At 33.3% G+C, this 25,220-nt stretch overlaps 1 protein-coding gene across 1 annotated transcript; it reads right to left on the bottom strand.

Moving 5' to 3' along the window:
* Positions 1 to 23,322: 23,322 nt before the first annotated feature.
* On the bottom strand, positions 23,323 to 24,789 carry LOC149551617 (uncharacterized protein At5g65660-like). The gene is made up of 2 exons (XM_089789717.1): positions 24,355 to 24,789; positions 23,323 to 23,593 (listed from the first exon to the last, which is right to left on the bottom strand). Exons 1-2 carry the CDS (start codon positions 24,679 to 24,681, stop codon positions 23,483 to 23,485), a joined length of 438 nt encoding a protein of 145 aa, XP_089645843.1. The 5' UTR covers positions 24,682 to 24,789; the 3' UTR covers positions 23,323 to 23,482.
* Positions 24,790 to 25,220: the final 431 nt, after the last annotated feature.

Here is a 25,220-nt window from a genome sequence, read left to right as displayed (position 1 = left end):
TCTAAATATTTTAATTTATGTAATTTGATGAAGCTCTATTACATTCAAATTGACTTACACAAATTTTGTGGTACTAATGTTTGAATTTCATTTTGATTAGTGGATTTGACTCGGATGATGATAATGATGAAAATTCTCAAGCTTCTAGCTATGTCATTATGCTAATCTACACCACTGAAATTTTTATTGACATTATCTGTAAGGAAATTTCTTATGCAATCTTTCAATAACAAACTTCTTATTATAAATACTTCAAACCTCTCTTAGTTAGCTATGGAATTTTCACCATATGTATTATTTCAACTATTGATCACAATTCTACTAAATGTTTATTGAGAGTAGGTTCTCTAAATTTGAAAATAATATAGTTAGTATTTTTATAGTACTATTGAAATAATATTTATGTAAAAAACAATTTTAATAGTTTAATAGTAATTTTTTTATTTTCATACATTATTTTCCTATTTTCTATTTAGAACTGGCTTGTTAATGGGTAGGGCTGGTTCTATCCATATTTGGTGAAGAAGGTGGTTGTTAATTGGACCAAACCAAATGGAGGATGATGTAAGATTAATTTTGATGGGGCCTCTAAGGGAAAACCAAGACCATCAGAGATACATCCTTAGACTAAAAGTTGAGAGGTTTAATGATGGGACAAATAATGTAGTGGAAGAAATGACTATATTATAAGCCATCCAAATGGGTAAAATATTAGGAGTAAAGGAGTTGTGCTTAGAAGGTGACACTCTTATATGGGTTAAGGAAATTATGGAGGGATATTTTCAAGCTTGGAACCTAAAAAACTACATTGATACAATCAGTGACGAACTTTCAAATTTTGAACAATTTAAAACCTCACACACTCAAAGAGAAGGAAATGAGCAGTGGACATCAAATCAAAATAGGCAATGATGTTTGCACTAGGTGAAGTACAATTTCAAGATTTTTGTAATTTGAATTTTGAAATAGGAAATGATTGCTAAAAATTTATTGAGGACATATTATTGAAGTTGGGTAATCAATAAAGTGACATTTGTTATTCTTAAGTGTGTTTAGGAAGGGAAGATGTATGGTGGGTTTTAAAAGTGGGAAGGCTTAAATGTAAAGATATACTCTCTCACAATTGCTTTATTTTTAGTGTTGTAAATATGGATGATAATTTTACATTATTTATAATAACCCATTAACAAAATTTTTTGGGGGAGGTAAAATTGAGAAGACTACAAAGAATGTGTTAGTACAAAGACAAGAAAGTTTTGAAGGTGGTTTTGAAGTTGTTGGGTAAGGAATTTTTCAATGTAAATAATTAATACCAACTAAATGTGGATCTCAAAATCCCACCTATTAGGTATAGGTCACTTGGGGTGACCTATACCATGAGACATCATTTATGAGGTGTTACAAGGCCTGATGCCAAGTATTTTTATTTTCCCACCCAATACACTCAACCCTCTCAATTTTGAAGTCCAAAATATTTATAAAGAGAGACCTCTTCTTAACATTTTCACATCCATGATTTATAAGTGTTCCTATAAGAAAGCTATTATGAATTCAAGAAGTTAAAGTGAGAAGGAAAGCATTCACTCCTCATCCATAAAGCCTCCATGCATTTCCTTCCATTGATCGAGCTTCCTTCTTAGTAAAGATAAAGGATTTATCCATCAAGGGAGGAGATCTACATACATCTATCAAAACTTATTATTATATTTCCTCTTCATTTCAATATTTTGGAAAACTAAAAGATTCATCATTCAAGGGTTTGGTTTCATGATTTCCCATTGGGATTTCGTAGAGTCCAAGTTATTGCATCAACACTTGTGATCATCTCCAAAGTGACATAACATTATTGAGGTATAAGGTAGTTTATGCTTTAGATCTAGTTTATATTTCCTCATGTATTTTACATTACATTTCAAGGTTAATTCATATACAACCTGACTTGACCTGGACAAGCCCCTTCCCCCCTCCCAACAATTTCCCATTCTCTCTTATGTGTAGGTGCAAGTACAAAGCATAGTTTTATATACAAATATGGATACTCATTTGGATGAAATTTCTAGGTCCTCTTTCAATTTTTGTCATTGTTAGATTTAGGTATAGGTCACCAAGTTTGACGTATACCTGGTATATGTTGCCCCAAGTTGACTTATTCTTGTATAGGAACAAAGAACTACCCATTTTAGATTTGTAAATTTTATATTACTAGTTGTAGAAGTTAGACTCTGCTAAAAATCTATTAGACATAAGATTAGTCTCCCAAGTGTTGGAAAAATGGTCAACACTTCCCTTAGGATTTGTGACAAGGAACTAACAAACTCTTGTCTATCATATTAGTGTTGTATCAGACATTGACATGTTGATATTTTGTTGCAATAAAAAACTACACTTATAAAAAGTGACATCAAAGCTTGGTCATATGTTTGAATCCCCCTAGGTAAAGTTAAGGGGGAGAATATTGGAAAAATGGTCAACACTCCCTTCAAAATATGTGAGAAGGTCTACAAGTCTAGTGTTTGTATCAAACATTAACAATCCAACCTTTTGGTGTGACAACAACTCCACTTGTGATATCAAGTGTCTAATTCCTTTCTCATTTTTCAGCTACACACATTCGTATCTCTCTCTTTTACATCCATTTTGGTATATTAGATCAACTCTACTATTATATCTTTCTTTTTCAACTACTCTTTATTCATTTACAACCTTCTTTTTCATCTACATAAGGAATACCATAAATCCTACCTTTAGCTAGATCTTGTATTTGTATCACTTTCAGCCTTTTGGATTATACAAATCAGATTTGGCCTAAGGATCATATTTGGGTCATTCTAATGTATGTGCAAAGTAATCGTCTATCATTTATAACCATTTTGAATTATAAATTATGAACTTGAGAAGAAATGAGTTTTGTTAAAAAAAATTCAGATCAAGCAAGAATGCAAGGGAAGAAGATCCACACTATTAAAAATCAATAAATTAATTAACCAAAATCAAACAAGAAAGTTAATTTTATTTCCTTGAGAAGGATTATATACAACAAATACAAAAAAAGACAAAGAAAATATGGATAAAAAAGGTCTATGAGAAGGTATTCTTCATCTTGTTTTGCAAAACCACAAGATCAAAATTAGAAATTTATATTCTTTGTTTGGTGAGAGAGACAATTTTTAAGCCTTTGATTCTTAAGGTGATGACTAATGTCACATTTAAAGAGTTAACCATAATTTAAAACAAATTTGAGTCAAACAAAAAATGAAGGATCAGATTGGTCACTAAATTTCATTTAAGAAATTGTACTTTATTACTAGTGCATAATCAAGAAACAAAATTTAGTTCATTAAACAAGGTTTGGAGCTAAATTTTTAACACCTATATAAGAAGTCAAAAAAAAAAAGATTACTAATGCAAACATTATCTCTATTTAAGTGCAAGTAAAGAATTAATCATTTAGTTTGAATCTCTTGTGAGGAGAGGTTGGGACTAAAACTATGAATTGAGTTTAGGACACACACATGATAGATATACCTTGTGCACGTGCACACATGCAAGCTCGCACATGCACATGCACGCACGCACACACACACACACACACACACACACACACACACACACACACACACACACACACACACACACACACACACACATACACACACACACACACACACACACACAGAGAGAGAGAGAGAGAGAGAGAGAGAGAGAGAGAGAGAGAGAGAGAGAGAGAGAGAGAGAGAGAGAGAGAGAGATGCTCATATATTTGTACGATACCCAATTTTTTTAAAAATTAAGTATATGTTCAAAAACTATATATAAAAATTGACAGAACAACATACCTATGTTAAATATCAAAGTTCATCTCTTTACCTCTCAAGATACAATGATGATATTTTTTTCACATTATGAAGCTTCTTCAAAAAAATTTCTTTGTTTAATGAACTAAATGGTCAAAAAAGCTATGATACAAGAAACCTTTGAAACTCATTGACATTGAAGTTAGCTAGTAGGTTAATGTGTTTCACATGAGATTCACCAAAATGTTTGTAATAAGAAATATTAATACAATATATAGAAATTTAAAAAAAAAGGATAACTCTAGTCCAATACCATGTTGAACTATCAACTTGAAGATAATAGCTAGATTGACTTGCTTCAAATATGTAGCTCACCAACATATCATTGTTAAATTTGAATGATAAAAGTGATAGAATAATCTTTTCAGAAAGGGACAGATGTGCAAATGATGAATTTATAGTCTCTTCAAAAAATCAAATGATGGTGATAATATGATCAAGGATCAATAGATAATTCAACCGTTGAAATCAACTCAAACATGTCAATAATATAACCTAGTTATTTCTATAACTTTATAATGGAAATCTCTTAAGTAATATTAATAAAAATTTAAGAGACAAGAAACCTTAGAAACTCACAGATGTTGAAGTTAACTAGTAGATTAGTGTGTTGCACATGAGATTCATCAAAATGTGTGTGATAAGAAATATAAATATAAAAAGGAATAAAGCAAAAATAAAAGATAACTATAGTCCTAATACCAAATTAAACTATCAACCTCAATATTGGGGCATATGCACCAAGATGACATGAAAAAAAGTGGACATCATGAAACAAAAGTCAAAAGTACACATAATGCGATCACGTTATGTGTACTTTCGACCAAATTTTAAAATGGGTCTTGGCTTGTTACCGAGCCAAGGAAAAAACATTAATTTTTTTGAACTTTTACTTAACAAAACATGATTACATTTTTAAGAACTAGAAGCATTTCTTCTAGTTCTCCACGACCCATTAAGTTATGAAGAACTAGAAGCAATGAGAGTGAGATATATGGAGAGAGGGAGGATGAAGGAGATGTGTGTGTGTGTGTGAGAGAGAGAGAGAGAGGGAGTTCATATTTCTCTATGGATAATTCCACAACACTTATCACTTCTCAATCTGGAAATTTTGTTTTTGGGTGCATGTGCAGTGAAGACCTTCTATCACTACTTCAACTACTAGTACATGGTGAGTATTCATCATCATCATCATTTGACATAGGCTCACATGCATATATTACTTCTTTTCTTTGTTTCTTTTCCCTTTCTAGCTCTTCAGGTCATTATTTGTAACTTCTATCATGGTTCCAAGAAGCTCTTTTCCATTAACAAGGTAGGTTTTTTCTCTTTATAATAAGTAATTGGTTAATAGTTTCATTCTTAATAGAATTCATAACCAGATTCTCCATAGAAAATTTTCTTCTTGATCACTACAATATTTTCTCCTCAACTAAACATTTTGTAATTAGTTCATTTATAATCACTATTTTCTCTTGGCCAATCCTTTAGGCATATGATTGAGCCTTTAGATCCAAAAAAGAGTTAAAACCTAGATCTAGTAGAAGAATAGTTTTAGATCCCCAATTTTGAAACTTCATCACCTAGTAAATTTTCAAGTTTGAATAGCACCATTTGATAGTTTTCATTGGCATCAAGAAATTATGAAATAGTAAGCATTTTAAGGTAGACATCCCCCATCATCCTCATAAGATGAAGACCTAAAATTATTTCTAGTTGTTCTTTATTCAATGATTCTAAAGGGAATAACATTCTTACTAGTAAGTTTAGTTGCCAAGAACATATTTTCCTTTTGGTTGTGTGGATCAAATTTTAGTATCAAAATCCTCTTGATGTCTTTTTCCCAATGTACATAGGAATGCACAACCAATGTAATGTGCTCTATCTTATCATCTTTAGTTATTATTGTTAGAGTGTACATAACTACAAAGGTTTTATTGGCTTTACAAGCTATAGAATCCAAAAGTCCACTAACAAATTGATGCCTTCTATCTACTGATAATTTGAATGATGGATATGCAAGATATCCAAGGATAATCATTTTTTAACATATTTTCTCCTACTAAAAGCTTGTGTAAATAGATGATAGTTGAAACAAACACCTCCTTTTTTTGTACTACTTGTGATAACTTTCAAGCTCCAAGAGTCTCATACATTGATAGGCTCTGATGATCCCTTAGATTGTTGAGACTGGGAAGACCTAGTTAACATTTACCTCGGATGCAATTAACACATGATATGCATGTGATCCTAGATCTCAAAAGATGATGAATGTTCACCCTCTACTAGTAGCTCAAGTAGTGATAGAAGGTCAGAGTGTACATAACTTCAAAATCCTCTTGATGTCTTTTTCCCAATTTACACAGGAATGTACAACCACTGTAATGTGCTTTTCTTATCATATTTAATTATTATTGTTAGAGTGTACATAAATGCAAAGGTTTTATCAGCTTCACAAGCTATAGAATCCAAATGACCATCAAAAATTTGATGCCTTCTATCAAGTGATAATTTGAATGATAGATAGGAGAGATATCCAACGATAATCATATACAAACCTTTTTTGACATACCTTCTCCTGCTGAAAGCATGTGCAAATAGATGACAGTTGAAACATACACCTCCTTTTTCTATAGTGCTTGGGATTCCAACACCTGCAATATGGATTCCAAGGATTGCCCAACTTCATAAAATAAGAAAGAAAACATCCCACCATAGAAGTAGCATATAGACCTTTTTAGTGATTATATTGTGCTGAAGGTAGCTTCTAATGTCACATGATGATGATGATGATGAATACTCACCATCTACTAGTAGCTCAAGTAGTGACATAAGGTCTTCTAGTGCACATGTACTCAATTTTTTTTAGAGAGATCTTATGGGATCTTAAGGGTTCCTAATGTCTCTTTTGATACATTAGGACCCCTCATGACCCCTTTCGATACATTAGAGCCAACAAGTCTCCATAAACACTTATGTTTGTCAATAGAGGAGATACACCCATTGGATTTGCAATAATCTTAGATGTCTCACCTTAATTGATATCATGTTAGGTTTGAAGATTTCTCCCAACTAGACCTCCTTGTCCTTTTATAGTACCTACATGAAAATAGAAATATGAAGTTCAATGATAAGCTCTACAAATACCTTGAAAAAGAAGGCACACTAACACACAACTTAACATGATCTTCAAATAGATAATAGTTGAAACATACACCTCTTTTTTCTATATTGCTTGTGATTCCAACACCTACAATATGGATTCCAAGGATTGCCCAATTTCATAAAATAAGAAAGAAAACATCCACCATAGAAGTAGCATCTAGACTTGTCTAGTGATCATATTGTGTTGAAGGTAGCTTCTGATGTCACATGATGATGGTGGTGATAATGAATACTCACCATCTACTAGCAACTCAAGTAGTGACATAAGGTCTTCTAGTGCACATGCACTCAATTTTTTTAGAGAGATCTTATGGGATATTAAGGGGTCCTAATGTCTCTTTTGATACATTAGGACCCCCCATGACCCCTTTCGATACATTAGAGCCAACAAGTCTCCAGAAGCACTTATGTTTGTCAATAGAGGAGATACACCCATTAGATTTGCAGTAATCTTTAGATGTCTCACCTTAATTGATATCATGTCAGTTTTGAAGCTTTCTCCCAACAAGACCTCCTTGTCCTTTTATAGTACCTACATGAAAATAGAAATATGAAATTCAATGATAAGCTCTATAAATACCTTGAAAAAGAAGGCACACTAAAACACAAATTAACATGATCTTATAAAAAGATATAGGAAGGATGAAAAAAAATAAAGAATTCTAGTTTTCAGAAACCATATCGAACCTTTCTTGATTCAAAAATGTTATTTTTATCTTGACTTAATATATATGTTCTTGTCCTTTCTCCTGCCACTATGAAGAATTTTGTGAATTAGGATTCAATGATTGCACAAAAGCTTCATTAGAAATTTAAAAGAAACATTTATTCATCAGAAATAACAAATTTTAACCCATACTACATACCCCATTAACTTGCAGAGTCACAACTACATACTTAAACCCAAATAGTTATTCAAACATTTGTTACAATGGAAATAAGCTCATGTTACAAGTGAAAAAATGATTGCAACATATGAAGATAAGTGTACTACATATGATAATGATGGTTGCATTTTCATGCCCTCCAAATCTAGTGGTGGTGGCATATTGATAGGCTCTGATGATTTTTGAGATTGTGAAGACCTAGTTAACATTCATCTTGGTTGCACTTAACAGATGATGATGATGGATACTCACCATCTAATACTAGCTCAAGTAGTGACAAAAGGTCTTTAGTGTACATATAATTAGAAAACTTGTGATGAATATGGCACCTACAACTACTAGATTTTCATGGAAAACTTGTGATGAAGATGACACCTCCAACTACTAGTATGTCAAGGAAAAGTTGTTATGAAGATGAAACCTACATTCACCAGAGTGCTTATCAACATGTTTCATTGTTTCAAGATCTACATTAAATTGGTTATTGATGTCAAGCATCAATTTTTATTTCATCTTGGCAAGAGCTCCAATAATTTGTCCAACCATTCAAGAAGAATATTGTTGTAGGTTTCCTCATTTGTCATGGCAATGCACCCTTAGCTTAATTTCTAACCCTTCTTCTTCCTATTATTGACATACACACAAAAATCCATCACTAAATTTTCCTCCATGATAAAAATCAAAGATAAAGTTTAGTAAAATGAATTGATGTACCTTAGATCCTTTACAAGAAGTCTCTATCATTTCTTTAGAAGAGGATTTATGTTTTGGTTCAACCACAAGAACCACTCTCCTATATCCCAACCTTATATTGTATTGTTGCATTGCAATTAGGTCTTCCTTGTAAGAGTCACCATTTTGATGAACAAGAAACTAAATGATTCAAAGAACCACAGTCTAAGTTTCAAAAGCTAAACTTTCCTTGATAGAATTGACATTTGAATCTTTGTATAAAACCCATTGTGCACGTCCCTCCAGCACACTCTTTCTTTATATAAAACCCAATGTGCATCATCCCTCCACCACACTCATTCTTTGTATAAACCTCACTGCACATCATCCTTCCAATCATTTATTTATCAAATCAATCCATTTTTAGGCAATTGCTTCATTAATTGGGCCTAATAAAGCTTATTAGGCCTTTCAAAATTCGATTATACTTTTATATAAGCATAACACAATCACATTATGTCTAGTAAATTCATACTAAACATAACATAATCACATTATGTTTATTAGACATAACATGATCATGTTATGTCTAGTATGACATTTTAGTTGTACGAAGAATAACGTGACCACGTTTTGTTATAAAAAAAAGTGTGATCACGTTTAAGCTTGGTAATAGGCCTGTTCAACTACCCAAAGGCTTGGGTTGATGTTTTCCCTCCTTTTTTTGTTGGTTTAGACATTTTTTCAACTTCTAAGATCAATTATCATCTTTGACTTCATTATATTTGCAATTGGTGAAGTGGGTATCTCTAAAATTACCACCATAATCTCACACATTTTCTTACCTTTCTAACCATATTTTTTGTTAGTTTTTGGACAAGATTAGCATTGTGAAGTTGATTTTTCTATATCAGTGTCTGGACAATCCTCTTAGACATATGTGATACCATTTTTTTAATAACTTTTGATCAACTTAATACCAAAGAGTTTTTCAAAATACTAAATATAACTATGCTTTGTTGAGCGCACATAAACAACTATGTTATGTTTTTCAACAAAAAATAGGAACAATTTTTCATGCGCATGGGGTTTGACCCTCATAATCTTATCCATTTTTAAAAAACCTTAGTAGTTTAGAAACTAGATTTAGAGTACTACATGATGCATGAGCATCCTGAGTTGTCTTGTAATCTTGCTTATTTTTTTTCATTCTGCCTATTAGTTCCGAGTTGCAGTTAGTGCTGAGTTGAAGTGATTGCCAAGATGTAGTTGCTACCAAGTTGTTTAGTATTGGCCGAGTTGCTTAGTGTTGGCCAAGTTGCTTAGTATCAACCGATTTATTTAGTGGTCAAATGTTCCTTGATGTGTCGAGTGAACCTGATGTTTACTGATGTTTGGTTCCTTATTTGATTCAATTTGTTTGTAATTGGTTCCTAGTTTGAGCTGATTTATGTATTTAATTTGGATCATGAATTTAATGTAAGGATCTTGTCTTGGGATGTATCCAGATCATTTTAAGGTCGGCCTTCTATCATGTAATAATCTACAAAGTTTTGTAAGTCATTTTGGAAAGTATTAATAAGGGTGTTTAGGTTAGGTTAAAAGAGGCTTAGAGACGGAGATTGCAAAGTAGAAGAGTTAGAAGTTTGAATTAAGGATCTATGGAAATTCTAAGTTTGGAATTTTAAATTTGGTTGGCCGTAACTCGGAAGGCCTCGCACTCAGGCATGTATGTGGACAATTTGATGAATTAATAAAGTATTTTTTGTTCCTTCTCTCCTTGGTGTTGTTCTTCATGTTGTTTTCATTCATTGTGTGTACTCAACATGGTGATTGAATAGATAGGTGTGCCTTTGGCCCTAGCTTTCCAAACCCTTCCTTGCACCATTACAATTTTTTTGTTTTACTCATTTTCTCATTTTGAGTGCATGACCCTCAAATGGATCTTTCAAAATCAGGTTTACCTGATTTTAGAAAAAAGTGTCCACTTATACTCCCCTTTTGCACACCATCTTGGTGCACTTACCCATTGAGCAACTAGATTGACTTGCTTTAAAGATGCAACTCACCACCATAACATTATAATATTTGAATGCTAAATGTGATTAGAATAATTTTGTATAAAAAGGTTAGATGTGCAAATGATGAATTTTATGGCCTTTTCAAAAAAATAAATGATGGTGACAATATGATCAATGATTAATAGATAAATCAATTGGTTTAGAATCAACTTTGTTATTTCAAACCCTTAAGTAGATAATGATAAATTTCTCATGGAAGAAATAATGAAAATGAGAAGTCACTAGTTAGAAAAGCACATTAACTTTAATCTATTATTACTTTTTAAAAATAATATAAATTATTAAAATCAATTATAAATACTTGATACAAAAATAATTAACAAGAATAATGGTGGATATATCCTCCTTTAGAGAGAGTAATGCATAGCTCTACCACTAAGTTGTGCTTGATGAAAAAATTTCTTGACAAGATATTGAAAAAGATGGGAATTATAAAGATATTTTCAAATTCCTTGTACATAACTAGAATATGGTGTTATTTTAGCTATTTGTTGGTTAATTATTAGATAGTTTATGATATATGTTCATAAATATTTCAATCAAATAGTTTTATATTTGTATAATAATTCAATTATATAGACTATTATTATTAGTGTGCTTCATTAATAACTTGTTAAAACCACCTTCCCACTATTTGGCTACAAGATCAACTCTCCATTTTATTACATTTTAACAAAAAAGAAAAATGTGATAAGAATAAGAATAAAGACAAAGGTAAACCTATGACCTTGATACATGAGAATTACAGGCACAAATTATATAATCATATAGTATAAAGTGGAAATGAAATTTTAATTTCTCAACAAGAAATCTCAAATTTTGACTAAGCTTTCACTGGCTGTTGTTGTTGGTATAGGTAAAATACAGGTGAACCACATGAGATTTATTAGTCCATGCCTTGCATAAGATAGGGAACTAATGTTTTCAGTAGTGGCACCTAATTAATTTAAGTCAAGACAATTGTCATACCCTAAAGTTTAAACATTAAATATTAAAAAAAAACTTTTTAAAATATCATTTAAATTCTAATTTCTTATTGGTTGAGAGGATTTTCACCAAGGGTGATTTTATTTTTTAATTGTAAAAAATAGAAAGAAAATTCTAGGCAGACAAGGCTGTATGAATTGTGAAAACCACCATTGTCAAATTGTATAGTCGAGACCATTTATTGCTTTAGATTGACGCAACAAAGTAGTTGCTAAGCAGGCATTTGGAATCATATTGAGCCACAAATTCTGCAAATTCTCCTCTTAGCCTTTTTAGCCTTCTTCTTGGCTTCATTTCACATAGTGGTGGTAGGCTCAACATCACTAGGTTTCTTTGCAACAAGCTTTGGCTTCATAGCAATAGGTTTGGTAACAGGTTTGCAGTGGAAGGAGCCTCCTTGACAATCGACATTTTGTACTTAAGGTGTTTATAGGCATTTTCTTCCATTTAAAAGTAGAATTATTGTGGTAGATTCCATTTGCAAGTGTTGTTTGGGCTTCATATCTATCCAAACAAGTAGCTCTGGAGGCTAGGGTTTCCATCCCTCTATTGAATTTTCTTCCATAAATTTGTTGCATGATTTCACTTAGACCTAATAACTAGAAATTTTAATATTTTGTTGAGAGGTGAGACTTGGAACTTACCGCTTAATCCATTTTTTGTCCTAAATTACACAAGAAAATTTCTTTCTGAATCTTGAGATTGATAGAGGCGTAAGGACAACATAGGTGCTCTACTTGTTAATAATTTCACCAAATGTTCTTAAAAAATGTTGGAACCTTTAAACAGTTGAAGCCTACTCCTCCCATCCTCACGGCTTGCTTATAGCCAAATTAATCAACCTTATCAAGTTTTTGGAGCATTTGCAACCATGGGCCTATTTTGAACATATGAGTGATTTCCACATACTAAAGGTTAAAACAATTATTGTGTCCTGAAAATATACAAAAGAAAAACCAAATGGTGCAAAAGATTTGAGATAAATGAAAAATGATTATCCTTTATTCACACAAAAAAATATAATTAGACAATTGTAACTAATAAAACTATAAAATAAAAAATTAAACATTGAAAATAATAATCTAATAAAATTAATAAAATAATCAGATAAAATTATAAAAATCAAAATAATTGTGGCAATATAAGTTATCAATAATATTAATTTGAAAATAATTTTATGCTTGTTCTAATTTGAACTATTCTAAAAAAAACCAATGACTAAATTAACTATAAACTATAATATTTAGTGCATAAAACTAAATAATTCTATAAGATTATTACACTATTAGAATTAGTATAATATAATTTAAAAAAATTCTCCTATAACAAAATGTTCACTTATCAATTCAAACATTCTAAAAAATGGTCTACTTTTGCAAAAAGAGGGGTAAAATTTTATTAAGATAGAAAGGAATACAACAAGGAGAGCTCAACAAGGAGCTCGATCCTGAGCAACAAGATCATTAAATTCTTGCACCATCTCAAAGGATAGTTGCCTCTTATCCCTAATATTCCAACCCTGATCATGACTAGAAGCCCATTTGGCTAAACAATCAGCAGTTCTATTCCATTCACGAGGAATATACGTGAACCTAATGAACTGAAAAGAGGAAGAGAAGAAAAGAATCTGCTTAACAACAGTGGTCAGCTACCAACTAACATCCTCAAGCTCTTGCGAAGAAAGCATGTTCACCACCACTTGGGAATCAGACTCATAGATAATCTTACTCCATCCCTGCAAGCAACACTGTTCCACAACATATAAAATAGCCTGAGCTTCCATGAGATTGTTAGTATAATCACCCTTATGAATTGAGAAGAAAAATTTAACATCCCCAGAACTACAATGAGCCACTTCGCCAATACCAGCCAGACCAGGATTCCCATGGGAAGAACCATCAGTGTTAATTTTTAGAAGTCCACAGGGAGGAGGAGTCCAGTGCCCATCCCGGTTAACCTGACCCTTCCTCTGATGGTGAAGCTGCATGGACATATAAGGAAACCTATGAGCTACAGCCCCATCCTGCAAATGAAAATTGAGGCGATTACAGATAGCAAGATCAACTGGATCCATACCCCCATCAAGCTCACACTTCACAAGAATAGTTTCCTGAAGAGAATGTGATATTTTCCACCAAAGATGCAAAACACAAAGCTGAACATCTTGGAATATGCGACGATTCCTCTCCAACCAGATATGCCAAAGCATGAAAGATGGGCCAGCAATCCAAGCAGCATGGAGAAAAGAAGACTTGGAGGGAGCACTACCCAAGCGGGCTCAGAACTTAGGCAAAGAGGAAGCATGCCGACAAGAGCAACCCCAAGCGCTCCACCAAAGGTGCCATATCTGAGTAGAATAGGAGCAATGGAAGAATAGATGGGAGACAGACTCCTCTCCATTACCACACAAAACACAATAAGAGGGGCCCTGAAATCCACGTTTACAAAGATTATCCCAGGTAAGACAACGGTTGTGAGCCACTAGCCACATGAAAAAATTGCACTTGGACCAAGAAACTTTATTCCAAACTTGCTTCCACCAAGGGACCTCAGCATCCCCAAATAATTGTCTAGTTATCTCCTCATACCCAGTAGAGACATGATATTTACCAGACAAGGTACCGCCCCAAGCCAAAACATCTAGACCAAGCAAAGGAGAACACTCTCTAGAGGCCAAAATTTGAGAAAGCTCTTGACGATCCATGTCTGTACCTCCAGGAGGCCAATTAGAAGAATGCTTCCATCTGTAACCAACAACAGGTCTCAATTGATAAGGAGTCTTGTAATGAGCCACTTTATCCCATCTAGCAGCAAGAAAAGAGTCACAAAGAGGCTGAAGATGAGGGTATATGGATAAAATGGAAGGGAATCCATCCCAAGCATCAGACCAAAACAAAGCCTGAGAACCTCGTTTACATATCCAGAACAGACCCCTCTTCACCAACATCGCACCTGTCTTCAAAGTATGCCAAACCATTGAGCCACGACCTTCAAGAGGAAGTGCAAAAATAGAGCAAGGATCAGCACCATGAAAATAATTATGAGTGATAATATAAGCCCAAAGTTGATGTTGTCTAGAGCACCATCGCCAATAAAGTTTAGCAGCCAAAGCTTGACTACTCAATAGAGCAGATCGAAGACCAAGACCACCCTCCTTTTTAGGCCTACAAACAGTTGCCCAATTAACCAAGCTCCATTTAGTACTACACAAATTACCACTCCAAAGGAATTGTCAAGAAAGAGCATCAAACTCCTTGAGAAAGTAAATAGGTGCAGCGTGAACCATGCTTCTATAAGTAGGAAGAGCTTGGATAACAGCTTGAAGAAGAGTAACCCGGGCAACAGTAGAAAGCCATCTATGAGTCCAATGATTTACCTTATCCTAAAGCTTGGTAATCAAATTTTGCCAGAAGAGACGTGGCTACCTAGAAACAGCAATAGGAATGCCAAGATAAGTCAAAGGAAGTGATCCTATCTGAAACCGTAGGATACCAACAATCCTGTGCTGAATAGAATCAGGAGTGTTAAAAAAGTAAATGGAAGATTGGTGCTCATTAACTTTCTGGCCTAAAGCTGCCAACTAAACGTCCAAAGCATGTCGAAAGGCCTCAGCTTCCTTGATCCTAGCAAGACCAGCAAGAGCAGAATCATCAACAAATTGAAGATGGGAAAGAGAAGGTAAGCCATTACCCCACCACCAGCCCTAAATAGAATTCTAGGACACCTGATGCTTAATGAATCTGCCCAAGCCTTCAACCATGATGATGAATAGATATGGGGAGAGAGGGTCACCCTGGCGGAGGCCTCTAGAAGCACCAAATAGTTGAGAAGGTTGACCATTAATAAGAACAGAAAAAGAGGCAGAAGTAACACAACTCATAATCCAACTCACCCAGTCAGAGCTAAATCCAAAGGAAAGAAGAATACTCCTTAGGAAGCTCCATTTAACTCTATCGTAGGCTTTAGCCATATCCAGCTTAACAAACATGGCTCTCTCCCTTGAAGTAGCCATAGAGTGAATAGCCTCAGTAGCAATAACCACCCCATCCAAAAATTTTCTGCCAACAACAAAACCACCTTGTTCTTTTGAGATAATAATGGGAAGCCACCTTTTCAGTCTCTCAGCAATCAACTTAGTAATAACTTTGTAAACCACATTACATAAGGAAATTGGTCTAAAAAACTCCAATTGATTAGCACCCTCTCTCTTAGGAATAAGAGTCAAGAATGTAGAGTTCAAAGCTCGAAGCATCTGCTTGCTAGCATAGGATTCTTTAACCACCTCCAACAAATCATGATTAATGATGTCCCAAAATTTCTGAAAGAATTCAACTAGAAAGCCATCAGGACTAGGAGCCTTCCCCTTAGGCATGCCAAAGACCAGCTCCTCCAGCTCTTCCAAAGAGATAGGACTCATGAGATAATCATTCATTTCCTAATTGATAAGGGAAGGAATACATGACAAAATAATATTTTCTTCATTATCAGTAGGAGGAGAGTCCTCAGAGAAGAGGGTAGAGAAGTACCAAATAGCCTCCTGGAACAAAGCTGGCAAGGAATTCAGTTGGATACCTTGAGAATTAACCAAAGAAGAGATAGTGCTCTGATTTCGGCAAGATTGCACTGTTTTATGGAAAAAGGCAGTGTTTCGATCACCTTCCTGGAGCCAATCAACTCTAGCCTTTTGCTTCCAAAAAATTTCCTCTCGAAGTTCCCATTCTTCTAGAGCTCTAGAAGCAAGGGATTCAGCCTTGCCAAGATCCTCTGAGAAACCTCGATCTCTAATCTCCCTTGTGATGACATCAAGATCTTCTTGAGCAAGCCTCTTCATAAAGTGAAGGTTCCCAAAGCATTCCCTATTCCATATCTTGAGCTGGCTTTTAACATATTGAAGCCTTTTAGAAAATGAGAACATTGCAGTACCATATGCAGGAGCACCATCTTTCCACCAACAAAAAACAAAATCATGAAGAGAGGAGTCACGAAGCCACATCAATTGGAACTTAAAAGGAGGATGCTTCGGAACATAAGTCCCTATAGCGGAAAATTTGATTGGCCAATGATCTGAACCCCTCCAATCAAGGATTTCTGAAGAGATAGTAAGGGTGCCACTAACCCAGAAGCAAGAAACAAGAAATCTATCCAAACGTTCTAAGATAGCAGCAACACCAGTCCTGCGAGTATTCCAGGTATAGAGACCATTAGAAGGCTTAACATCAGAGAGATGCAAAAGAGATATGTGTTGCCGAAGAAGAGCAGAAGAAGGCCCCAATCTAGCCAAACCACCATGCTTCTCCTCCAGACTTAAAACTGAATTGAAGTCCCCTGCTAACACCCAAGGATGATAAGGATGACAATTTCTAACATATTGAATATGTTCCCAAAGTTCCTCCTTTCCCACAAGATTAACAGGTGCATACACATTAGTAACCATGATTACCTCTCCTGAGTCTAGAGCAGAAGCTACCATAGAGAGAGCTGAGCGAGAAGACATCCAGCCAAGAGGAGAAATTTTTTGAGGATCCCAAAATATAGCTAAACCACCAGCACTGCCTGTTGCCCCAACACACTGGCATTGGCCACGAGACCAAATACTAGAGGCTGTAGGGCCCATTTTCCGTTGCACCAAAAGCCATGATTGTTAGTGAACATGGAACACCCCATAATTAACCACCTGTGGGCAGAGGAGCGCGTCGCATCACCCAACAATCTCCCCCTCGACGCGCATACCAGGTGCTTACGCGGGTCGAGAAGGTACCGGGGAGATTTGAACCCATGACCAGGCCAAAACTAGGCTCTGATACCAATTGTAGGGCCCATTTGCCGTTGCACCAAAAGCCATGACTGTTAGTGAACATGGAACACCACATAATTAACCACTTGTGGGCAGGGGAGCGCGTCGCATCACCCAACAGAGGCATGTTGGACCATAGACTCCACAGAGAGCTTAGTCTCTTGGATACAAAAAACATCAGGACTATGATCAACCACCAAGTTATGAATAGCCTTTTGTCTAGGGATGTTATTCAACCCCCTTACATTCCATGAGAGAATAATCATCATTGGGTAGAATTGGGAAAATGAGAATCCAAAGGTTTCACTGAACCAGACTCAATCAATATATCTCTTGTGAGTTTAATCTTCTCTTGGTCTGTTTTGCGCCCACTCCTTAGAGGGGGAGTAGAAGAAGCCCGCTTAAAGGGTTGAGGCATCAACCCCAAGGGGAGAGGAGATCCCTTGCCCTTACCTGATGGTAACACATCCTTAACCAAGTCAGCCAAAACAACATCATTATCCTCCAACACTGCAGGAGTCACCAGAGCCTTTGTCATAGGAGCTACAGGGACCTCACAATTCTGATATACTACAACTTGGGATGCCCCACAAGCATCATTAGGAACAGATCTCTCATCTGGGCAAACTGGATCAGAAGAGATAGGAGGAGGAATACCCTCCTCTAGAACCATAGTATCCAGCACCTCAAAGCGGTTAAAACCTGAATCAGATAATCTTTCTTTCAAAGGCCTCTTTTGACCACATCCCTTAGCTCGAGGGCGAACAGGGGTAAATCCATCCTTATCCTGCATTTGAGCCTTACCCTTACCTGTAGCATCTTGCGGATTCATCCCCTTGGTAGTATTAGCCATTTGAGATTGTCCTTTCCTTGTAGTATCTGCCAAATCACCAGCATTGCCAGCTGTAGAACCATCCACTCCTTTGAAACTCGAGTTACGGGGGCACTGACGCTGTAAATGACCATACTCATGACAAATCCGGCAACGGAAAGGGAGGGATTCATAATCTAACTGCTGCACCCAAGAAGAATCCCCCAGACAAATTCCAAAGAATCTGGTAATGGGTTATTCAAATTAATTTCAACACAAATTTTAGCATAAGAAATAACCTTTTTATCGAGGGATTGATGTGCGATCGCAGTCGACTTCCCCAACAAAGCAGCAATTTGTCGAAGGATGTCTTCACGCCAAAATTCCAAGGGAAGACGAGGCAAGCAAACCCAAACTGGCACTGTTGAAGGGAGATCCTCAGCAGAATTAAAACCTGAATGCCAAGGTTTGACAAATAACCCCACATGGTTGTAGAAATAAGGGCCTCCTTCAAAAACACGATCACGATCAGACATGCAAGAGAATACAACAAAAAAATAACTATTCCCTGCCAACATAATCTCCATATCGCCTTCCACCTGCCATGAGCGGCGGATCCATGCCTCAAGAGCGGATAGGGAAATCCGGATTCCAAGAAATTTGCATATCAAAGCATGCTTGGTCCAATAATCAATGTCCTCCATTACAGCCGTTGGAGGAATAACTAGAACAGGGCGATCATGGCTATGCGGAAAACAACCATGAACTTTTTTCAGGTTGGAGCTCTCCCCTGAATAAAACAATTCAGATCGCATTGCATGCATAGTTGGAGAAGAACCATCTGTTCTCACCAACGGAGAAGAAATCTCAGGCCCTGCCATGCAAACAATAAAACTCCAATCCAAAATTGACTGCAGAAGATTTCCAAAAACACCAACTCAAATTATATCCAGTAGCTAGCAATCCAAACAGAACAGAAAAATAGTAAAAATCAAACACCAAGAACAGGGTAGGGGAAAAATCCTAGCCCAACCGACAACCAACGCATCTCCACATTCCTCCACAATCCCTCCTAAATCTTATCACTTCAAAAAATGGTCTACTTGTATCAAATCAAATCTATTAAATTTAGATTAAGAATCTTTTAGTTTTACCACAGGAGATTTATTTCTTTAATTTTTGTCTCAAATCACATGATTTATGACGCTGTTAAAAAATTCATCATCATCATCATATTAGGAAAAGTATGTGCATAATTTGTTTATTCATGCACGAGCAGATCGTCCAATGAACAATTTATCGTTTAGCTCGGTACACATGTCTGGCAGCTGCACGACTTTAGTACGAAAATACTTTCCGATTTTATTTCTTACACTTTTCTTGTGGGGCACGGCAAAATCGTCCTAACTATAGAGCGTGACAATTTTCTCATAAATTATGTGAACATTTTTTTTAATAAAGTAATGGGTTATAAATTTTTTTAAAATTAAATTTTATGATATTAGATTTCACAAATTAAATGTTTGTTTAAAAAAGAGAGTTAGAAATTAGAATAATTGTATAAATTTAATAGTACACAATTATTATAAAGATATTTATGTACTGGATTAAGATTTAACAACCATAAGAAAATAAATTGAATTAGTTGTAATAATAATATTTACTATAATTTAATTAATATTTTAACATTATTAAAAGGAAGTTTTACATAAAAGCATTAATTTAATTTAGAATGATTAAAAATATATATCATTTAAAAAAAAAAAAATATATATATATATATATATATATATATATATATATATATATATATATATATATATATATTTAAATATTTGAAACATAATATTTTGTTAGTAAATGTTTCTAATTTAAAATAATTTCTAATTTATGATATAAATGTAAGTGTACTATTCTAGCCTACTTATAATATTACATTTTAATGATTAATAAATTTGTTAATTTAAAGTAATCTGAAGTAGTAATTGTTCATATCAATTTTTCCATTGTCAACTATATATTAGGAAGCACATATTTAAAATACATAAGAAATTGATAAATTTTGTTAGATAACATAATTAATGTTTTACATTAGCAAATACAAAGTAAGCTTTATTGTGAAGAGGTTAGATTAAAGTGATCTATGATGTCAAATAAAATAGAATAATGATTCATTTACAAATCATAAACATTTAATCCATTTTTTCATAGATTTTACTTTAGGTCATGTTAGTTAAAACTATAGAAATTTTGTTATTTTAACTTTTTAACATCATCATTTTAATTGAAATAATAAATTTTTTAGGAAGAGATTATGTTAAAGTGACACATTAAATTTTTACAAATACTATGTGTATTATACTATGCAATTTCTTTATTATAACTAAAATAGGGTTCCATTCCCATCACATGATGTATACATTGTTTAAGAAAATAAAAAAAGACAAATTAAAAAATAAACAAAGGCAAATAAAAACAATCTTTACTGATTACAATTGCAATTCATAAGATGTTTTACAATTACAATTTATAAGTAATATTCATTAATAATAAGTGCCACATAGTGACATGTACTTGCCTTACAATTATAGTTATAGTTAATAGAATGAAAAATACTATTAAATTTATAAAATTTATAGTTATAATTATTTCTCATTACAATTAAAGTTAATAGAAGATTATTAAATTTATAGTTATAATTAATAGAATTAATATGTCCTATTTATAGTTAAAAAACACTATTTCAATTTTTAAAAGATATAATTAATAAATTAAAATTTAGAAGATTCCTTGAACATTTTTGTACATCATAAATAATTAAAAATATTTAATATAGTAGTTAGCACATAAATCTCTACAATTATTTAGCAATACCATAGAAAAGTGTATTAACTAAATATTAACAAATAATATAAGATGTATGCAAACATTCTAGATATCATTGACAATACATTGATGTGCCAACTAAGAGGAGTATTCCTTCTCATATTTTTTCTCTATATCTGGAATGCCTAGATTTGACGAATACAATGTGCCCATTTCTTCTATGAAATGATTTGAATTGTCATATACATAGTTAAAAAAATGCATATTTTCAATCTAATTTTTTAAAAAACTAAATTTTCAACCTAAAAGCAATGACGATTTCATTCTATGTTGTGAATTGGATAAGAATTTCTACCTAAAAGAAAATGGCAAAGGGAATGAAATTGTTTTGTGCTTTGTTAATCAAATAACTAGTGGGCATGGCAGCAACAAAGATACAAGCACCATATTTAGATAATCCAGTTCTTGTAGACAAAAATGGATTTTCAATTTACTATGTTATGTTTGCAATCTGAACTATATACAATCACAAATTGTTAATCACTTTCGTTATCGATACTGGATTGTTAGATCTGAACATTCATTCAAATTCAAAGTCAATATGAATATTAGTAAATTTCAATTTATTTGTGGCACTAAATATGAAATCTATGTTTTGAAAAAAAATATCATCTATAATAAAATTTGATCTTTATGATCGGAAATAAGGTTTGTATATAGTAAAAATTGATATTTCTTGAAGTTTAAAACAAAATTTCTCCAAGTTTAATAGAATAAATGAATTGAATAGAGAACACAATAGTTTCTAAATAATGTACTACTAGATTAATAATCAAAATAAAATTTCAATCAATAGTAGTTATTATACTTTGATATTTCCATCTTTACCAATTAATCTTTTCCTATGAGAAACAAAGTCGATGCTGGTTTCTTTGGTGGTGTTGTCATCTACATTCAAGATATTTTTTTTATCATAATATCATGGAAGTTGCAATTTTTCTCTTAATAAGGTCTTATTTATTAAAATATTTAAAAATTAAGAGTTTAAATTATCTTACACATTTGATAGAAACTTAAAATAAAGTTTTATTATATTCTTGAGAGAAATTTAACATGAGATTCATTTAACAAAATACATCAAGCTTTAATCTCCAAAACTCTTGCCATTTAAAAATGCAATATGGAGGAGATCCAAGAAAAAGGGGTCATATAAAACCAAATTAATTGAACCAATCAAAATTGAGATAAATTATTTTTAGTAATATATTTAGTTAATAAAAAATATGAAAACATTACAAATATTAAAATGAGGTCAAAATATTGAATATATTTGGTTCATTTGTGTTAAACTATTTGAGTAATTGTGTAAAGTGAATACAATAGTACTAGTTTGTCAAGTACAATAAGTATCTAACTTTACAATCATTAGATATTTTTTATTTTTCATTTTCTTATCTACAAATATTGGGTAGTGCTTCTTGTGAATCCGCTCCTATAAGACCCGAAATATCTAAACCAATGAAGTGAAAGTAAAACAAATTTAGTGATTTTATATATTAAAATTCTAAAATATAAACTTGTATATAACTGGTGGAAATTGAAAAAATTAATCACTAATTAGGTTTAAATGATTACAATAATATTATAGCCTATGACAAATACAATAAGATATTATAGAATAAATTTTGGACAACATTTTGAATTTTTCTATGTTATAATAAATTTGTCATGAAAAGCCAAAACAATAACTATAAATTATGAAGTTGTTCATTCAACAACGACAAAAAGAAATATCAAAATAGTACATACCATTAAGACCTATACACGTTAGCTATAATAGCTATTGATAGGCTTCCTTTATTATGTAAGTCGCATCACAATTATTAGTAAACAACTTTGGCTATTCTCCACATAAAATGGTACAATTGCAAAAATTCAAATGTGTATAATACAATGCCTTGTTACTAGTTTTTATAAAGCATTATACAAGTCAATAATAAATATTAGACTAGCAAATTTTGATTTTCGTATAAATGTATACTTACTTACAACTTCAAACAATCAGTTTTTCATATCCAAATGATTTTATTTATTACAATTGTAATCTTGAATATTGTTCCCAATCTTCACTAAATCATTTATTACAAATCTAAACTTGAATATTGTTCCCAATCTAAGATTTACAATTGAATATCTAAGGTCCAAACAACCTCTATTTATTCAAAATGAAACCTTGATACTCATAGTGCCAAATAAACTTGCCATTATAAAAATAGTCAAATAAACAAAAATTAAACTACATCTTATAAGTTCTATGCTAAAAGAAGTAACAGTTACAAAGTTCAAGAGCTTCCAAAACAAACTCAGTAAGATCACATTTATCAAAACAAAACAAACTCACTAGTCTAAGTCTGTGAATCATTTGTTTGAAACATGGCTGAAGAAACATAAGGAGAGGGCCAGGCAACGAACTTGGGCATCTCATCTCCTGGCATCAGAACAGGCAAGCTTTGCAACTGTTGTTTAAACAACCATTTCATTAATTCAGTAGTCATAAAAGATCATCCACAATCTATTTGTACAATAAATTGTGTTCTGGCTTTCTCATTCTGATGATAGATCATGTAGTGTGATTCGAAACGTTGATGAATCCAGATTACAATTTATTGTAAAAATAGATGTTTCACGAGACAAACAGAAAATAAAAATATGTTAATGATAATATTTAATTCCGAAATGTAAGAATCTAATATAATAGTAAGCAGAAACTAGATCACTCTAATTGATACCTTTCATCTTGATTTGATCATGTAATTAACTTGGAAACATTAATGATGAAAAATCATACACAGTTTAATTCGGACATGTGAGAATCTAATATGATAGACAGTAGAAATTACATAGCTCTAATTCATCCCTTTCATGCAAGAGATTTAGTTTTCAAATAGAAACAGTTGAAAGAGAGTTTTTTTTTTTTTTTTCGGTGCTTTCTAGCTATTGCTCATCCTGGTAATAGATCATGTACTGGGATCAAAATTTATGATGAAAAATCATACACAGTTTAACTTAGAAATGTAAGAATATGATAACTGTGAAAATAACATGATATCTTTCATGGAACCCATTTATTAATTCTCAAAATCAAAATAGCTAATCTTTAACCATTTTTCATCCTCGCCATAAATCATATTAGATCATGTAATATGATTGGAAATATTGATGATAAAAAATTATGTACAAAGAATTTAAAATGAAAAAAACACTAACTTAATAATACCTGTTGAATTTCAAGATTCTTGGGAGATGACCCCAAATCAGCATCAATCTGTAATGAAAGATTAGGCTGATCTTGCTGAGCCGTTGTAGTAGAAAAACTGAAACTGGCATGGCGGCCATGGAAGCTTCTAATCTTCCCCCAGTGATAGCAAATAGAAAAAAGAGCACTGATGCCCAAAACAATCAAGAGAACAAAAGCAGTCCCCAGGGGAAATCCCAAGTTGGGCTTTTTTGAATCTGCATGTCTGTGTTGTCCGCCACTTAAATCCTCCATTATTATCCTCCTCAAGCTTTCAAGCTTTCCTCCATTAACGACTTTGGATAACATGCATCATACTACTTTCCGGTGGGCTTAAAAATCTTCTTTTTGTGCTCTTTTCATGTGGGGATGGATTTCATGTGATGACAAAGTTTAAAAGTATGAGACCGTACTCTGTGTTGCCGATGTGCCGTAAGCGAATAAGTATTTAACTTGTGGGATTGTGTACGAAGTTGAGAACGTTCTCCACGGCAAAAGATAAGGCTGTCCTCTCTTACAAGGAGAAGCGAGCATTGATGGTACATCCTTGTCTTCATGGAAAACAACTACGAAATGACAAGGTTTGAGCTTGCTAGGGATCCTTTCAATGCATGCCCACCACTTATTAATGTAGTACAGCCAGCCAATGAACTTGCAGTTGTTAGATTGGAGCTCTTTTTACTTGGTGGGTAATAGAGTAGGAGGGACATTGTTTCCGTCTGGAATTGGCTTTGGTTAATTAAAAATCTAGTAAAAGATGATTGATATGATTGAAGACTTGATCTCTATGGTATCGAAGATGGTGTGATACCTAGTGTAGTTGTGGGGCACTCTAGTAGTGCAAGGTG

The sequence above is a fragment of the Cupressus sempervirens genome, chromosome 6, assembly GCF_028749045.1.
Source record: "Cupressus sempervirens isolate cs-2001-9-10 chromosome 6, ASM2874904v1, whole genome shotgun sequence".
NCBI classification, from domain to species: Eukaryota; Viridiplantae; Streptophyta; class Pinopsida; order Cupressales; family Cupressaceae; genus Cupressus; species Cupressus sempervirens.
This window is presented reverse-complemented; position numbering and strand designations above follow the sequence as displayed.